The sequence below is a fragment of the Hyperolius riggenbachi genome, chromosome 5 (assembly GCF_040937935.1).
Source record: "Hyperolius riggenbachi isolate aHypRig1 chromosome 5, aHypRig1.pri, whole genome shotgun sequence".
NCBI lineage: Eukaryota > Metazoa > Chordata > Amphibia > Anura > Hyperoliidae > Hyperolius > Hyperolius riggenbachi.
The window spans coordinates 285,300,281-285,316,206 of record NC_090650.1 but is presented as its reverse complement, the minus strand read 5'-3'; the positions used below and the strand labels follow the sequence as shown (position 1 = coordinate 285,316,206).

At 42.1% G+C, this 15,926-nt stretch overlaps 1 protein-coding gene across 3 annotated transcripts in view; it reads left to right on the top strand.

Annotated features, from left to right (window-relative positions):
* Positions 1–15,551, top strand: part of ATP9B (ATPase phospholipid transporting 9B (putative)) — a 409,962-nt gene extending 394,411 nt beyond the window's left edge. For 2 of the 3 annotated variants that reach the window (XM_068237042.1, XM_068237044.1), the window contains exons 25-30: positions 3,814–3,878; positions 4,529–4,637; positions 5,901–5,958; positions 8,522–8,725; positions 12,128–12,160; positions 14,862–15,551. In XM_068237042.1, the coding sequence (XP_068093143.1) occupies positions 3,814–3,878; positions 4,529–4,637; positions 5,901–5,958; positions 8,522–8,725; positions 12,128–12,160; positions 14,862–14,998 (606 nt within the window). In that variant the 3' untranslated portion in view covers positions 14,999–15,551. The remainder of the gene's footprint in view (positions 1–3,813; positions 3,879–4,528; positions 4,638–5,900; positions 5,959–8,521; positions 8,726–12,127; positions 12,161–14,861) is intronic. The other variant, XM_068237043.1, reaches the window with a different exon arrangement.
* Positions 15,552–15,926: the final 375 nt, after the last annotated feature.

The window sequence follows — 15,926 nt, the reverse complement described above, 5'->3', positions numbered from 1 at the left end:
GTGCGCACCAGTCCAGCACGGGCGTCACTACACAAACAGCTGTTTGCAGTCACTGCATACCTTTCGCTGCATCTTTGACTGCACATTGTATTATACCTGGCAGTCAGTGCATACCTTTCACTTGAATGGATGGCAGACTTGCCCTCCATAACAGATTCTCGTTAAAGGATTTAAAGTTGATTCATCTCACATATACAGCAAGGCCTCGAAAGTCCTCCTGTTTTGTTATTTTTGGTCACTACCTCAGGACATGCATGCCATGCCTGCTGCCTTCCTTGGATGTGTGGTAGCCACTCCTGCTCCTTTGCCCACAGCGTGCCTGCTGCCTTCCTTTGATGTGTGGTGGTGGTAGCCGTTTCTGAGGCTCCCACTCCGGACCGAAACCGAACCAGGATTCCCCGGCCATTACCCGTGGTTACCATGCTACTGAGAAAGTACCATCTAAAGTTTCATACGGTTGAATGAATGGCAGACTTGCCCTCCATAACACATTCTCGTTAAATTCAAGTGGTGTCATCTCTGGCACACAGCGCTGGGTCAAGGGTTCATCTGACCACAGATGCCTGGTCTGCAAAGCACGGTCAGGGCAGGTACATTACTTATACAGCAAATGGGTCCTTACTTGGATGTGCAGTGGTGGTAGCCACTTCTCAGGCTCCCACTCCGGACTGGAATCAAACCCTGATTCCCCGGCCATTACCCATGGTCACTCACAATGGCAGACTTGCCCTCCATTACAGATTCTCGTTGTAGGTACTGAACATCAAGCAGAACAAGTATTTAAAAAAATAGATGTTCACTTTAACAATGGTAGAGAAAGAACCATCGAAAGTTGATAAGGCAGTCAGACATTACCTGATATCACTGAGGAAGAGCAATCTCGCCATGGTGCGCACCAGTCCAGCACGGCCGTCACAACACAAACAGCTGTTTGCAGTGCGTTACACAGTGAGTTTGGTGTGTCAGTGTGAAGCAGTACTCTAATTACACTCCCTGATTGATGTGTACACATGCAAGATGTTTTAAAGCACTTTAGGCCTGCAATTTAGCATTCAATGTGATTTCTGCCCCTAAAAAGCTGCTTTGCGTCAAATCCAGATTTCCCCGGGACTTTTGGCGTCTATCCCACTCATCCATGCAAAAACTCAGATGTTAGACCCCTTGAAACATCTTTTCCATCACTTTTGTGGCCAGCATAAGTGTTTCTAGTTTTCAAAGTTCGCCTCCCCATTGAAGTCTATTGCGATTCGCGAAAGTTCGCGCGAATCGATCGTTTGGCGAAGGTTTGCGAACCGAAAATCAGAGGTTCGGGCCATCTCTACTCATAAACATAACAGATTCTCATTTGTCCTGCCATAATGATATATGTTTGGCTGCAATCTGGATGTTTCTTATTAAACATGGAGATACTTCTCCTAATATGGTTACTAGAGAGCAATGAAGATCAATGAACAGATAGACATCCCAACGATCTGAATAAGAGCCATAACTTCCACCTGTGCAGTTAATGCCATCCTGCAATGTTTTGTGCTCTGTAAGGATTAGGTGTGAGCTCGTAACAGCTTCCCAAGATTTGTTCTGTCTGTAGAGAGCAAATAAGGGTTGTTTCTAGTAAAAAAAAAAGTGTTTTGATTGACTAAAGATCATGTAGTAAAGATCTACCAAGGAGTATAACTGATTTTTCTGATGTGACCTGAGTTTTTTAATGCAGACCTAAAGACCTTTTGTACAGAGAGACTAGCGCAGAAGAATTTTGTTATCTGGAGCCATAAACCAGCATCTGTCACATGGCAGCAATAACATACAAGGACTGCAGAAGGCAGTCCAGGTGAGCTGTATGAGCTGTGTTAGCATAATGCTAAAACACAGCACACAAGATTATATAGAAAGTTTAAGTCAGAGGAAGCTCTGCAGGCTATCCGAAATTTCTGATGGGGGTTTGTGCATGGGGGCGTGGCTTCAGGTGGGAGTGGGCATAGGCAAAAACGGGGTAACTTCAGAGTACATTACGCACGCAAACTTGTTGAAGGGACACATTTTATTTTGAAAGAGGCTGAGGCATGCACAGACTTTAGGTCTGCTTAAAAAAAAAAAATAAGTATCCACTGTTAGGTGTGAAAGTTAGCCACCAGCTGAGCCATGTCATAGCAATGGCTCCTAAAGAGTTAGTACATTAGGGTCATGCTGTTGTAGTTATGGGCCTGTAAATAAATCCAGGAGAGCATGAATCTACTGCACTTGTGAGTATGTGACTGCAAAAGCACCACTGCATATTCATTAACCTTTCAACAACTCCATTATGACCGAGACGCATGTTGCAATCTTCTACAAGAGCATAGAAAAACAATATTTAAGAAGTGCATGTCAAAGTTTGTACAATTATTATTTTGGGTTTATATAGCACCAGCATCTTATGGCTATGTACAAAATGCAGACAGTTACAAGGCAACAGGCTACAGATAAACAACTGAATAGGTCAGCAGTGCATTATACGTGAAGGCTGAAAATATGAAAACATTTTACACAGTAGTGATAAGTGATAAAATGAAGGAGAGTGAATCATATATTCCTTATTCTCTTTTGTTTTCCAGCATAGACGAACCTAAAGGTGGCCATAAATTATACAATTTCCCAAATGCTCGATTACAAACGATTCTTTGTATGAAAGATTGTAAATGATTGTTTGGGACCACTAATGGACATAAATATCCTAACCAATCCAATCAGATTGACTGGATCGAACCAAAATTTGTATCGATCTCATTAATCTCATCTGATTAGTTTGGAAAATTTTAACGATTGGTCCCAAAGAATAATTTACGATTGTTCATACAAAGCATAGTTCCTAATCGATGGTTCAGCAAATTGTATCATTCGTGGCCACCTGCCCCATGTGCATCTGTCTGTCTCTCGTTGACCTATTAGCAGAGGGACAAAGTACAGCTGTAGGGGGAGATTTACATAATGATTCAAAACATTTTAAAAATTTCAAAAAGGAGCATAAAAGACAATTAAGAAAGATACAAAAATATTATTAAACGAATTATGCAGATATTAAAATCTGTGAATGTATTTTAGTGCCCGCTATTGTAAATGAAGCACATATAGTTGAAGTTGTAGTGCGTGAGTAGATACCTAAACATATCTGACTATAAAGGGGGCTATACATACCGTCTGCTTATTTTAAGGCTGCATAATAAATATGTGTTAGCAAACATTTATGAGCTGCTCAGAATTTAGGCGTTGAGAAACACGCATTCACAATCATGTCAAGTCAGATTTTCAACTTTTAAAACATTATGGAGCCAGCCAGCACTGGGGCTCAATAATGAAAATGAAAGAAAAAGCAACTTGAATGGGTTGCTGGTAGGCAGCCAGTCATATTTCATCATTTATTATTCAAGTCTAGGTTTTTTTAAGCCATGGGCATAGTTATACTGTTTATTCCCACATTCTCCCATATTTTATTTTTTATAAGTCGGTTGTGTTTACTTTCAATCAAATTCTGTTTCCCAAATCCCCTTAACCAATGTTATGTTTACTTTTAATGTAATATCTTTTGTTTGGTGTTGCCATTTCTTTACTTTGTACTGTCAGTTTTACAACAAACAAACCTTAATGTACAAGATAAATAAAAATGTTCTCAGTATAAAGGCCTTTTTATATTTTCATTTCTTCAGGGTGTTTAGACAATATAAATAACTTACTTGTAGAATATTGTGTATTCCTTAAAATATTGTTTGCTTAAAGATCAGTGACCTAATACTGAAAACGCTAAATGTATTCATTTTTTATTCCTTGCTTCCTTTTAAGGCTGTGTTTTCCTCAGTATTCTATTTCGCATCTGTTCCTTTGTACCAGGGATTCCTAATGGTAGGGTAAGTAAAAACTAGCATTTAGTTGGTGACAACTTGGTAACAAAACTATTTTTGTTTGATTACATCAGGGCCAAGATCAGTTGGTTGCCTTTTAATTACGTCTAAAGGAAAATGTTATAATTAGTTTTTCCCATATTATTCATGCACTAATAGTTAACATGGCGAGGGAGCAAAAAAATAATGTCCTCTAAAAAAACAACAACAGATATTTTCAGGCAAATGAAAGTAATTGACACGGGAGGGGGTTGACTGGCTGCTATTCAGCTGTGTATCCACACCAGGTACATGGTGGTTTTCTCATTGACAGTAATGATGAAGCAGCCAAGTTACGGGCACATGAAGTACTGATGGAAGAGTCACCAAATAATCATTTGCCTGTACATGTTTGTGTAGTAATTGTATCTCATCAAGAATGTTGGAGAAATGCAGTAATTCATAAATTGCAACCTACCCCACATGGTTCTTCTTACTGCCTCCTCAGCAGGGCTCCCCTTTCATGTGGGGGCACAGTGACATTTGTGCCATGCTTGAATTCCTAGTTCTCATCGGGGAACCTTATGTGGTATTGCCTACTGATCCACTTTCATTTATACAGCATTTACATGTTACAGTATATTAATACTTTATCATTGTGATTATTTATTTCAAAGGTATGCAACAATATACACCATGTTTCCTGTCTTCTCTTTGGTGCTGGACCAAGATGTGAAGCCAGAAACTGCCATGCTCTACCCAGAGCTGTATAAAGACCTCACAAAGGTAATTCATAGACGTTTACAAAACATAGTAGAAGAGCATATTTATAGTCATGTAATTGTGATGAGACTAGCTTTATTATTACATGGCAGTGGAGACTGTTCCTATCTTGGTTAATGTGTTTACTTGATTCCGAATCAACACCTTCATCCAAAATAAATTTGAGTTTTGTGTACAGGCTTCACTATGTCATTTTCTCTGGTCAAAGTCATTTTGGTTCAGGGTTCAAAGATAAAGGACTCAATCCACATATCCAAAAACTTGCCACCCACCCAGTCTACCCCGACCCTTAACGCTAACTTCTGTCCTAGCATTAAAGTGGTCTAACACCCAGCATTTCAACTTTGCTTTAAAAGATTGCTTACAGCTTAGCAAATATTATGCCAGATATTTTTTTTAGCAGAAATTCACTGAATGGGTTAAACATGACATTTTAGTGTTGCATTTAGCTAGAAATCCGAATCCATGCTGAGGTTTAGATACAAATGTATCTATTTACAATGTAAATAAACAAACGCCTCTCTGAGAGAGCACAGAGGGCTTCCCAGACAGGCTTTTCAGAGGTCTATTTGCATTCCAAACAAAGATACATTTGTATCTAAACCTCAGCACGGAGGCGGATTTCTAGCTAAATGCAAAACTAAAATGTCATGTTTAACCCATTCAGTGAATTTCTGCTTAAAATAAATCTGGCATGATAGTTTCTAAGCTGTAAGCAATCTTTTAAAGCAAAGTTGAAATGCTGGGTGTTAGACCACTTTAATTTCAAAGACCACTTTAATTTCAAAGTGGACTTCCACCATCTTAAAAAAAAAGATGGTGGAAGTCCCCCCCCCCCCCAGTATTATGCCTCTGTACGCATCTCCCCACCGACATAGTTCTATTTGGTAGCACTTGTTACCCCCCACCATATCCCCATAGGAGTATTGGGTAGTCTTGCCCCCCCCCCCCCCTTCCTTCCCCCATGTTAATGGGCACCCTCTGTCCAGAGCATGACATTTCATCTTCTTCCAGAGGCAGAGCTGGTCCTCACTCCACTCCTCTCTTCTATAAAAATAGACTTGTTGATAAAAATTAATATGTATTTTATTATTAAGGTTGTTAGTAGTCCCAGCTTCTAATTTCATGTTTTGTTGTTATTTTTATGCACAATTTTGCAGTATGGACCATCAAGTCCCAGGTTCAGTTTGCACACTTTCTTGTGTAATTCATGCTTTTGTATTTGCTCAGTGCTGTTTCTTTAATATTCTGCTTCTTTCTTCACAGGGAAGATCTTTGTCTTTTAAAACCTTCCTCATCTGGGTTTTAATCAGCATATACCAAGGTAAGAGAGATGTGTTTTAACGAGATGAGAAGGATTTTTGTCTGCCATTATTGTTTTCCTTCCAGGTTTGCTTCCGCCAGCTTAAAATTTTATCAACAGTCATACATTGCTTTCTTTTTATCAGGTAAATCGATAGCCCGGCAGTGCGCCCTGCCAATCTGCAGTGCTTGATGCGCGATTGGTATTTGTATTGATGCGTGTCACTTAAAATCAGTGCTGCTTTTAATTAAAGCTTTAATCCCGTAAAAATATTAACTTTTGCTTCTCGCATTGCATGTTCCATTATGCTGAAATTAGGGCCAGGTTTGAAAAGTACTTTATTCAGTAATAACCCAATCCCTTTTTCTGAGCCATTGTCTTATTCGAAACTGGCCAAAACTATTACACATTTTAAGCTGAACTGGATTCATTAATTAAAACTATTGTTTTCCAGTAGTCCCTTATTAAAGGGGCACTATGGCAAAAAACTGTAACATTTAACCACTTTACCCCCCGCGGTACGGATTTCTCCGTGCCTTTTTCCACCCTTAAAAAACCAAGGGACGGAGAAATCCGTACCTCCCACGCTACCGCCGCTGTCCGCGCTCCCGACGCCCATGCGCGTGCACGCCGCCGCCCGCTCGCCCGGAGATCAATGAGCGGGAAAATCCATTCCCGTTCGTTGATCTAAGCCCCCACAATGATCTGCTGCTTTATGAGAAACAGTGCGATCATTGTGATTTTCCCAGCCTCATACTGCTTCCTGTAAGCGTCCTTCCGGACACTTACAGGTCGCATGACAAATAAAACTCACTGTGGCCATCTTGTGGCCAAATAGTAAAACTACACCCTAAAGCATTTTACATATACAAATACATTCGTTTTCCACAATAAATTAACTCATTACCTCCCACACTCCCCAATTATTTTTTTTTTGTAATTAAAAAAAAAAATACAATAAAAAAAAACATAAATAGTTACCTTAGGGACTGAACTTTTTAAATATTTATGTCAAGAGGGTATAACACTGTTACTTTATAAACTACAGGCTTGTAATCAGGGATGGATGCAAAACTGAAAAAAATGCACCTTTATTTCCAAATAAAATATTGGCGCCAAACATTGTGATAGGGACATCATTTAAACGGTTTTATAACCGGGACAAATGGGCAAATACATTTCATGGGTTTTAATTACAGTAGCATGCATTATTTAAAAACTATAATGGCCGAAAACTGAAAAATAATAATAATTTTTTCCCACATTTTTTCCTATTTTCTTATTAAACACATTTAGAATAAAATAATTCTTGGCATAATGTCCCACCTAAAGAAAGCCTAATTGGTGGCGAAAAAAAACAAGATATAGTTAATTTTATTGCGATAAGTAATAATAAAGTTATAGACAAATGAATGGAAGGAGCGCTAAAAGGTGAAAATTCCTTTGGTGTTCAAGGGGTAAAACCCCTCAGTGGTGAAGTGGTTAAAATATGTGCAAACATATAAAAAGAAGTACATTTTTTCCAGAGTAAAACGAGCCATAAATTACTTTTCTCCTATGTTGCTGTCACTTACAGCAGGTAGTAGAAATATAACAGAAGCAACAGGTTTTGGACTAGTTCATCTCTTGTTAGGGGATTCTCAGGGATATATTTATCTTCAAAAGCACTTAGTGAAAGACAGTTACTCTGTCCAACGAAAAATTGTTGTTGCTCTACAGTCCTCTCTCACTATTGCTTAAAGTGAACCTGTGAAAAAACAAAAATTAGTTTTCAAGTGCATATGCTTGCAGTGCCCACAAATAGCATTTCTAATTCTGAAACCATTTTTGTGGGTTTGGGGATTCCCCAGTTCCAGGTTACGCTATTATGCAAAGATCTTGACTTTTCTGATTATACTACAGAGTGTCATAATAACTTAAAAGAAACCTGAACAAACATTAAAATAAAGAGTTTCACTTACCTGGGGCTTCTGTGCCAAGGCCGCCCAGGCGCAGTGGCCATTGCCCTGCAAGTCGGCGGTAACGAAACGTAGTCATGACAGGGGACCAGAGGATCGTTCCGTGACGGCTTGGGCAGGGCAGCTGCAGGGGGCAGCTGCCCTGTGCCCAAGCCGTCACGGAATGATCCTCTGGTCCCCTGTCATGACTACGTTTCGCTACCGCCGACTTGCGGGGCAATGGCCACTGCGTCTGGGCGGCCTTGGCACAGGACGCTCCTGGCGGCAGGAGCACAAACGAGGACGCATACTGCTTATATGTTAAAGTCACCCTTATATGTTAAAGTGGCCACACATGCGCAGTTGTGTGAGGCTCCCAGCTGGATCGTACAGCTTACAGAGCCATCAAAGGGACCTCATGGACTACAGGGGGCTGTAGGAACCCCAAGGTAAGTTCAGTATGGAATGTTTTTAGTTGTATTCAGGGTCACTTTAAGCCATTGTTCTTGTGTAAGGTTGTGCTTTTAAAAAAAAGTCATACAAGTGTTGTTTTCCTTTTATCAGAACAGTTGGAGTTTGTGAGAGTCTGAATTTGATGGGCATGTATTTTTTCCATGTATTTATGTGACTATGTGTTTTTGTTGCAGGTGGTATACTGATGTACGGGGCACTGATACTCTTCGAATCAGAGTTTGTACATGTGGTGGCCATCTCTTTTACTGCTTTGATCCTAACAGAATTGCTGATGGTTGCACTAACCATAAGGACGTGGCACTGGTTAATGGTGGTAGCTGAATTTTTCAGTCTTGGCTGCTATGTGGCTTCACTTGCATTCCTCAATGAGTACTTTGGTAAGTTTATTAGTGAGATATCTGTCTGACACTGGAATCAGTCCACTTTTTTTATCAAATATGTTTTATATTTTACACACATACTTACAGATAGAAAGCTAGTTTAATCTTCGATGAATCTATAATTTAAAGGGATACTGTAGGGGGGTCGGGGGAAAATGAGTTGAAGTTACCCGAGGCTTCTAATGGTCCCCCGCAGACATCCTGTGCCCGCGCAGCCACTCAGAAATGCTCCAGCCCCGCCTCCAGTTCGCTTCTGTAATTTCAGACTTTAAAGTCTGAAAACCACTGCGCCTGCGTTGCCGGATCCTCGTTTCCGCTGATGTCACCAGGAAAGCACTGCGCAGGCCCAGTATGGTCTGTGCCTGCGCCGTACGGTCCTGGTGACATCAGCGGGAGCGAGGACACGGCAACGCAGGTGCAGTGGTATTCAGACTTTAAAGTCTGAAATTCCAGAAGTGAACTGGAGGCGGGGCCGAAGCATTTCTGAGTGGCTGCGCGGGCACAGGTTGTGTGCGGGGGACCATTAGAAGCCCTGGGTAAGTTCAACTCATTTTCCTCAGACTCCCCTACAGTATCCCTTTAACCTTTTGCCGACCGTGTCACGCCGATGGGCGTGGCCGCGGCGGCAGCCCCAGGACCGCCTAACACCAATTGGCGTAAAGTCCTGGGGCTCTGTTTTGCAGGAGATCGCACGCAGGCTGCGCGCGCATCTCCTGCTTGGGGGGCGGAGTTCCGCCCCGGCCTTCAGTCTCCGAGCGGCTATTGCCGCTCGGGAGACTGTTAGACGGCGTGATCGCCGTCTATTTAGACTGTGCAGCGCTGCGATCAGCAGCAGCGCTGCACTGGGGACAGCCGTGTGACACGGCTGTCCCCCTGGGGGACAAGAGAGCGATCGGCTCTCATAGACAGAAGCCTATGACAGCTGATCGCCATAATTGGCTGGCTGTGGGGAAGGAGGAAGGGAGGCAGAGGGTTTAAAGAAACAGTTGTTTTTTTAAAAAAAACCACGAACAATAATATTTACAATAAATAAAATAAACATGGGGGAGCGATCAGACCCCACCAACAGAGAGCTCTGTTGATGGGGAGAAAAAGGGGGGGTGTGATCACTTGTGTGCTGTGTTTTGCGGCCCTGCAGCTTGGCCTTAAAGGGGAACTGAAGAAAGAGGTATATGGAGGCTGTCATGTTTATTTCCTTTTAGACAATACCAGTTGCCTGGCAGCCCTGCTGATCCTCTGCCTCTAATACTATTAGCCATAGCCCCTGAACAAGCATGCAGCAGATCAGGTGTTTCAGTGGTTCAGACTTATAAGTCTGATCTGACAAGACTAGCTGCATGCTTGTTTCTGGTTTTAATCAGATACTACTGCAGAGAAATAGACCAGCAGGGCTGCCAGGCAACTGGTATTGATTAAAAGGAAATAAACATGACAGCCTCCATATACCTCTCTCTTCAGTTCCCCTTTAAAGCTGCAGTGGCCAATTTTACTCAAAATGGCCTGGTCACTAAGGGGGTTTAGCCCTGCAGTCCTCAAGAGGTTAAATGTAAGCGCTAACCAAGGAAGAACTGGTTTCACTGAATGGGAACCTGAATTGAGAGGGATATGGAGGCTGATGTATTTTTTTTAACAATACCAGTTGCCTGGCAGCAATGGTGATCCTCTGCCTAAAAAATACTTTTAACCATAGTTTCTGATGAAAAATGAAGATCAGATGTTTCTGACAAAAATCACTACAGACACAGACACTACTGACAAGAAAGATCAGTAGGGCTGCCAAGCAACTGGTGTTGTTTAAAAGGAAATAAAAAAGGCAGACTCCATATACCGTATTTTTTGAACTCTAAGACACACTTTTTTCCCCCATAAAATGGGGAGAAAAAAGTCACTGTGTCTTATATTCCAAAGGCAGTGAGTCCCCGACTTACGAACACCCTCCGATATGAACCACTGACCCACTGCAATGTCAGCAATTCCCTGTAGTTACTTTATGTCCTCCTTTGCTCCCCTTTGTCCTCCTCCGCTCCCCCTCCGGTACAGAGTAATTGGCAGCGGGCATGTGTCTCACCTGATCTTTAAGGGGACAGTGAGGGAGAGGAGAAGCCGCTGATCACCGCATACACCCTTGGATCAGGTGAGACATGTGCCCTCTGCTAATGACTCTGCATGGGGGGAGACAAACAGCCATGGAGCAGGCTTCATGGGGGGCAGTGGAGGACACATAGGGGACAATGAAGGACACAGGGGAGCAATGGAGGACAGGGGCATGAAGGAGGACGCAAAGGGGCATGGAGGCGGACACAAGGGGGAAAGAGGAGGACACAGTGGGACACAAGAAGTGCAAGGGAGGGGGGGCACAAGAGGTACAAGACAAGGAGGACATAGTATTTGGGGCGAGAACATCCACAAAATGCCCCTGCACCATGGACACATCAGGTTTAGTACATTTTCTTTTTCCCTGATTTTTGTCCTCTAAAACTAGGTGTATGTTATGATTAGGAGCATCTTATAGTCCCCTAAACCATGTGGGGCTCCACACCCTGAGCTATACCAGCCTGCATGATCCATGATATGGGCTGACGCTGAAAGAGAGGGGCGGCAAAGCCTCCCCCTCTTCCCCAAAGCCCTTGTCCAATCCATGGCAAGGGGTTCATCCCCACTTCTGGTGCCCAATAATTATGTAATGACCAACAGGAAACCCCAGCAGGTAATCCACTGCTGATTCTGGGGATATATGTACATTTTCACTACGAATGGGTGGATACATTTATCTGTCATTTAAAACTGCAACAAAATGTTCCTCTTCCCACTATTCTCCTTAACATACCCAGCAAATTTGGTAAATATAACATGTGCAGGGCTCTTCTATTAAGTGCTAAAGTAGGCGCCATTGACTTCAATGCAATTTGCTAAACTCACTTATCCCTACTCTATAAAGAAGACCAAGCTGCTCAGCCAAGTATGGTGTCCCTATATTGCTCACTCTTAACTATAACCCAAACAAATTAGAAACAGATGTTTTAGGTTACAGAAATATGAAGTGTGTATGTAGCTTTAGTTTTGTGTTTATGTGAGTGAAGAATGAAGAGAAGAGTAAAGTGCAAGTAGCAGACAGTACCAGCACCACACTTCTCAGGAGTAATGATAACAATTAGAACAAGTCTTTTGACCTTACTGATCAATCTTTGCCTGCCAAGATGATTGGCCTGCACTCATCTGCTGCACCATAAAACTTGAGTTCACTGATGTATCTCATAGCTATGAGTTAACCCCTACAAGCAACTAATTTCTCTATGTATCATGCTTTATTAATCTTATTCTTGCATTCTTTGATAATCCTTTGCTTTTAACCTTCTCCGAAATTTCTTCATGCTTCTTGTTGTTTGTCTCTTATCTCAGGTCTTGGTAGAGTATCTCTGGGAGCTTTCTTAGGTAGGTGTGTGGAAATGTTCTTAAGGCCTTCATCTGGTACATAGAAGACAATGGGGTTGATTCATCAATGTATTTTGCACTGTTGTGCACAAGATACATTGATGACCGTGAGTTAACCTCCCTGCCGGTTATCCCGAGCTCAGCTCGGGGTAACCTGCCGCGGAGGATTCCTCAGGCCCTGCTGGGGCGATTTGCATAATTTTTTTTTTGTTACACGCAGCTAGCACTTTGCTAGCTGCGTGTAACTTACGATCGCCGCCGCTCCGCGCCGATTCGCCGAGACCCGTGCGCTGCCTGGCCAATCAGTGCCAGGCAGCGTCGAGGGGTGGTTCGGGACTCCCTCTGACGTCACGACATCGATGACGTCGGTGACGTCATCGCGCCCGTCGCCATGGCGACGGGGGAAGCCCTCCTGGAAATCCCGTTCAGAACGGGATTTCCGGATGGGTATATGCGGCGATCGGCGCATTCGGGGGGACGCCGCAGGGAGGGGGGAAGCATGTAGCTAGCGCTAGGCTAGCTACATGCTAAAAAAAAAAAAAAAATGCCAAAAAACACCCTCCCTGCCGTGCGCAGCAATTTTTTATAACAGCAGGGAGGTTAAGTGTAATGAGTGCATGCTACGTGTGCTGGCAGCAGCATAGCGTGTGCGCTTAAGGTGCGAGCGCTCCTTGCAAAGTATGCGTGCTAGTGCAGGACCACAACCGCGATACTTGACTAGTGCGGTCCCTACTACATTAATTGACGTAGTAGCGGTTGTGCTTTTCACGTATCCCAGTCGTAGTCCTGCACTAGCACGTGTACTTTGTAAGGAGCGCACACACCTTAAGAGTGCACGCTATGCTGCTGCCTGCACACGTAGCATGCACTCATTGCATTTAACTCATGGTCATCAGTGTATCTCGCCAAATACATTGATGAATCAACCCCAATGTTTATTATATTATCTGTTTCCAAGAGTTTTATGAAAAAGTTTGAGATACTCTAAATTCAAAAAACAAATACCCATTCCCCTTTCCCCATGTTTTAGTAGTGCAGTGTTTATTATGTTTGCTATGGAACCTCTTTATCCACAAAGAATGTAGACTGCAATTAAACCCATTTAGGGTGGGGACTAAAGGATGATTTGCTATAGGCAGTTTTGAGAGGAATTACAATGTGTCCACTGTACTACCTGCACTACTATATTACCTGCACTATGTGGTAATGCATAGAGACATTAGGTGTTAGCAGACAATCTTGATTCAATCTTGATTATTCTAATTCTGATTATAATAATGGAACCCTGTATACACTGTTATATCACTCCCAAAGGCAGAACTGGCATATTTTCAAAGCTGAACATATCCCAGGTGTCGGGCTGCCAGTAGGCCTTAAAATCAGCCCCTGGAGCCCAAGCATGTTGGAATTATTGGCACCTTGCTTTTTAGACCCATTTTGTACAGGAAGCCATGTTTCATAAAGCCTAAATCTTGTCAGGAGCAACGCTTGAATTTTGAAGTAATTTGCAAATCTTTCCTTCTGCTTTATGCATTACTTCATTCATTACTGCTATTTCCTTCTGATTGCCTTTACTAGTATCTCAGCTCCTCTTTTCACCTGCTCCCTTGTTCTTAGAGGACCGAGGGCCTGATGAAAGACTAACAAACTTGCTGTTTGCAGGCAGTGCACAGCAATTTTACTAACAACAGAGGAGCAATGCCCATTACACTATTAGCACCTTGCGCATTACTGGCATCATGTGTGTGACGCTAACAGTTTAACAAGCCCCCCGGTGTTAGTACTGGTAAAATTGCCATGCGCTACCTGCACACTGCAAATATACAAGCCTTTCGTGCATAAGGACCATTGTTTACTAAACTCTGCAGAAGTAGTGCAAAAATTGCTGCAATGTATGCATTTAACCCAGCACACTAAACTTGTTCAGTGAATGCATAAACCTAATTTTTATTGAAATGTAATCAGTTCCAGACCAGTGAATAACTAAAAAGGTAAGCACTCAAATGCAAGACATTGGGACAAAGAAAAGTTTAGGTTACCAAAAACTGAATAATAATAACAAATTCAGAATTAAGCAAAAAGGCATTTTTGGGGAAACAGGTAATTGGGTAAAGATTTACAACTTTTCTGTAGCATGATGCAAAGAATTTCTACAACAAACCTTTATTGATCAGGAAACAAAAAGTTAGATACTTACCTAGGTAGAGGTAAGCCTCTGGATAGTCCAGAGGCTGCCTATGTCATTCAGCATATGTATTGTAATGCCGCCGATGAGCTGGGCACAGGGAGAGCTGAATGACTACTCACCCTGCTGCCGCTCAAATTCCTGGCGGGGTTAAATACTATCCCCCCTCCGAGTCATAGCACCTTGGAGGAAGAAGTAATTTGGGGTCCGGTGATTGCTGGAACCCCAAATTAACTTTGCGTGGTTGGCGCACTATAGCATTAGTGCTATTTTGGCGCTCGGCGCCTAATTTATGTCCTCGACCCCATTTTTACCTTGTTTGGAGTATCTGAACATATCCAACAAGAGTTTGTCAAATATATTCTTGTGGCTGTGCTTTCTTGTGTGTATGAATACCAAAAGCAACCAGTAATATTTTAGTGTATTGTAGCTTAAGGGAAGATTAATTAATTTATTCTTTATAACACATCACCAAATTATTAATTTTTTTGTTTGTTTGTTTTTTCCGCAATACAGATTTGGCTTTTATTACCACCTTAGCCTTCCTGTGGAAAGTATCAGCAATTACTGTTGTAAGTTGTCTTCCCCTTTATATTCTGAAGTACTTGAAGCGCAAGTTTTCTCCTCCGAGTTACTCAAAGCTTTCATCATAGTCTATATCCTGTGAGTGTCACGAGTGCCACTACAGCTGTGACATGGCCACATGCTGCCTCGCTGTGTTCTAGTGACTTCAGCCTTACGAAGGAGTGACCAGAGGGATCACAAAGAAGTAAGGAGCACAAATAAAAGGCATCTTTTTCTGCAAGACAGGAAGACAACAAGATGTTATTACTGATATAAGTCAGTCAAGTGAATTCACTTGGGCTCTTTTGTCTTTTTTTTTTTTCTGGGTGACCTTTTTTTGTCTCATTAAAAGTGTCAGTTTGTTAAGCATGACAACACGACATTGCCATATTTTTGTCTTTTCAGTTTATCCCTTAGGCTCCCTGCATACTGCAAGTCTGTTTTGCGATTCCGTTTCCGATTTTCAATTCCGATTTTCCTTGAATGCAATCAACAGAAAAACCGAGGAAAAACGCAGCATGCGGTAATGATTGAAAAATGGAATCAGATGTAAAAACCGATTAAAAATCGGAATCGCATGCAGTGTGCAGGGAGCCTTAAAGTGGAATATAACCCTGCATTTCAACTTTGCTCTGAAACATTATTTACGGCATATTATATGCAACCAGCATTTTTTTTTTACTAGACCAGCATTGGAAGGGTTAAACACACAGCTTTAAAGTTCCTGGAGAGAACTGCTGCCGCATCCAAAGCTTACATAGATACATTTCAGCAAAACAAAATGTAACAACTGTGGAATGAGACTCACTCTCTCTGACTGCAGGAGCTGGAGGACAGCCAAAGAGTGTGTAACATTTACCACTTGCTACATTTTGTTTACTGAAATGTATCGATTTAAACTTCGGCTGACGGGAGCAGCTCTCTTCACAGAACTTTAAAACTGTGTAACCCTTCCAATGCTGGTCTAGTAAAAAAAAAATTCTGGTTGCATATAATATGCTGTAAATAATGTTTTAG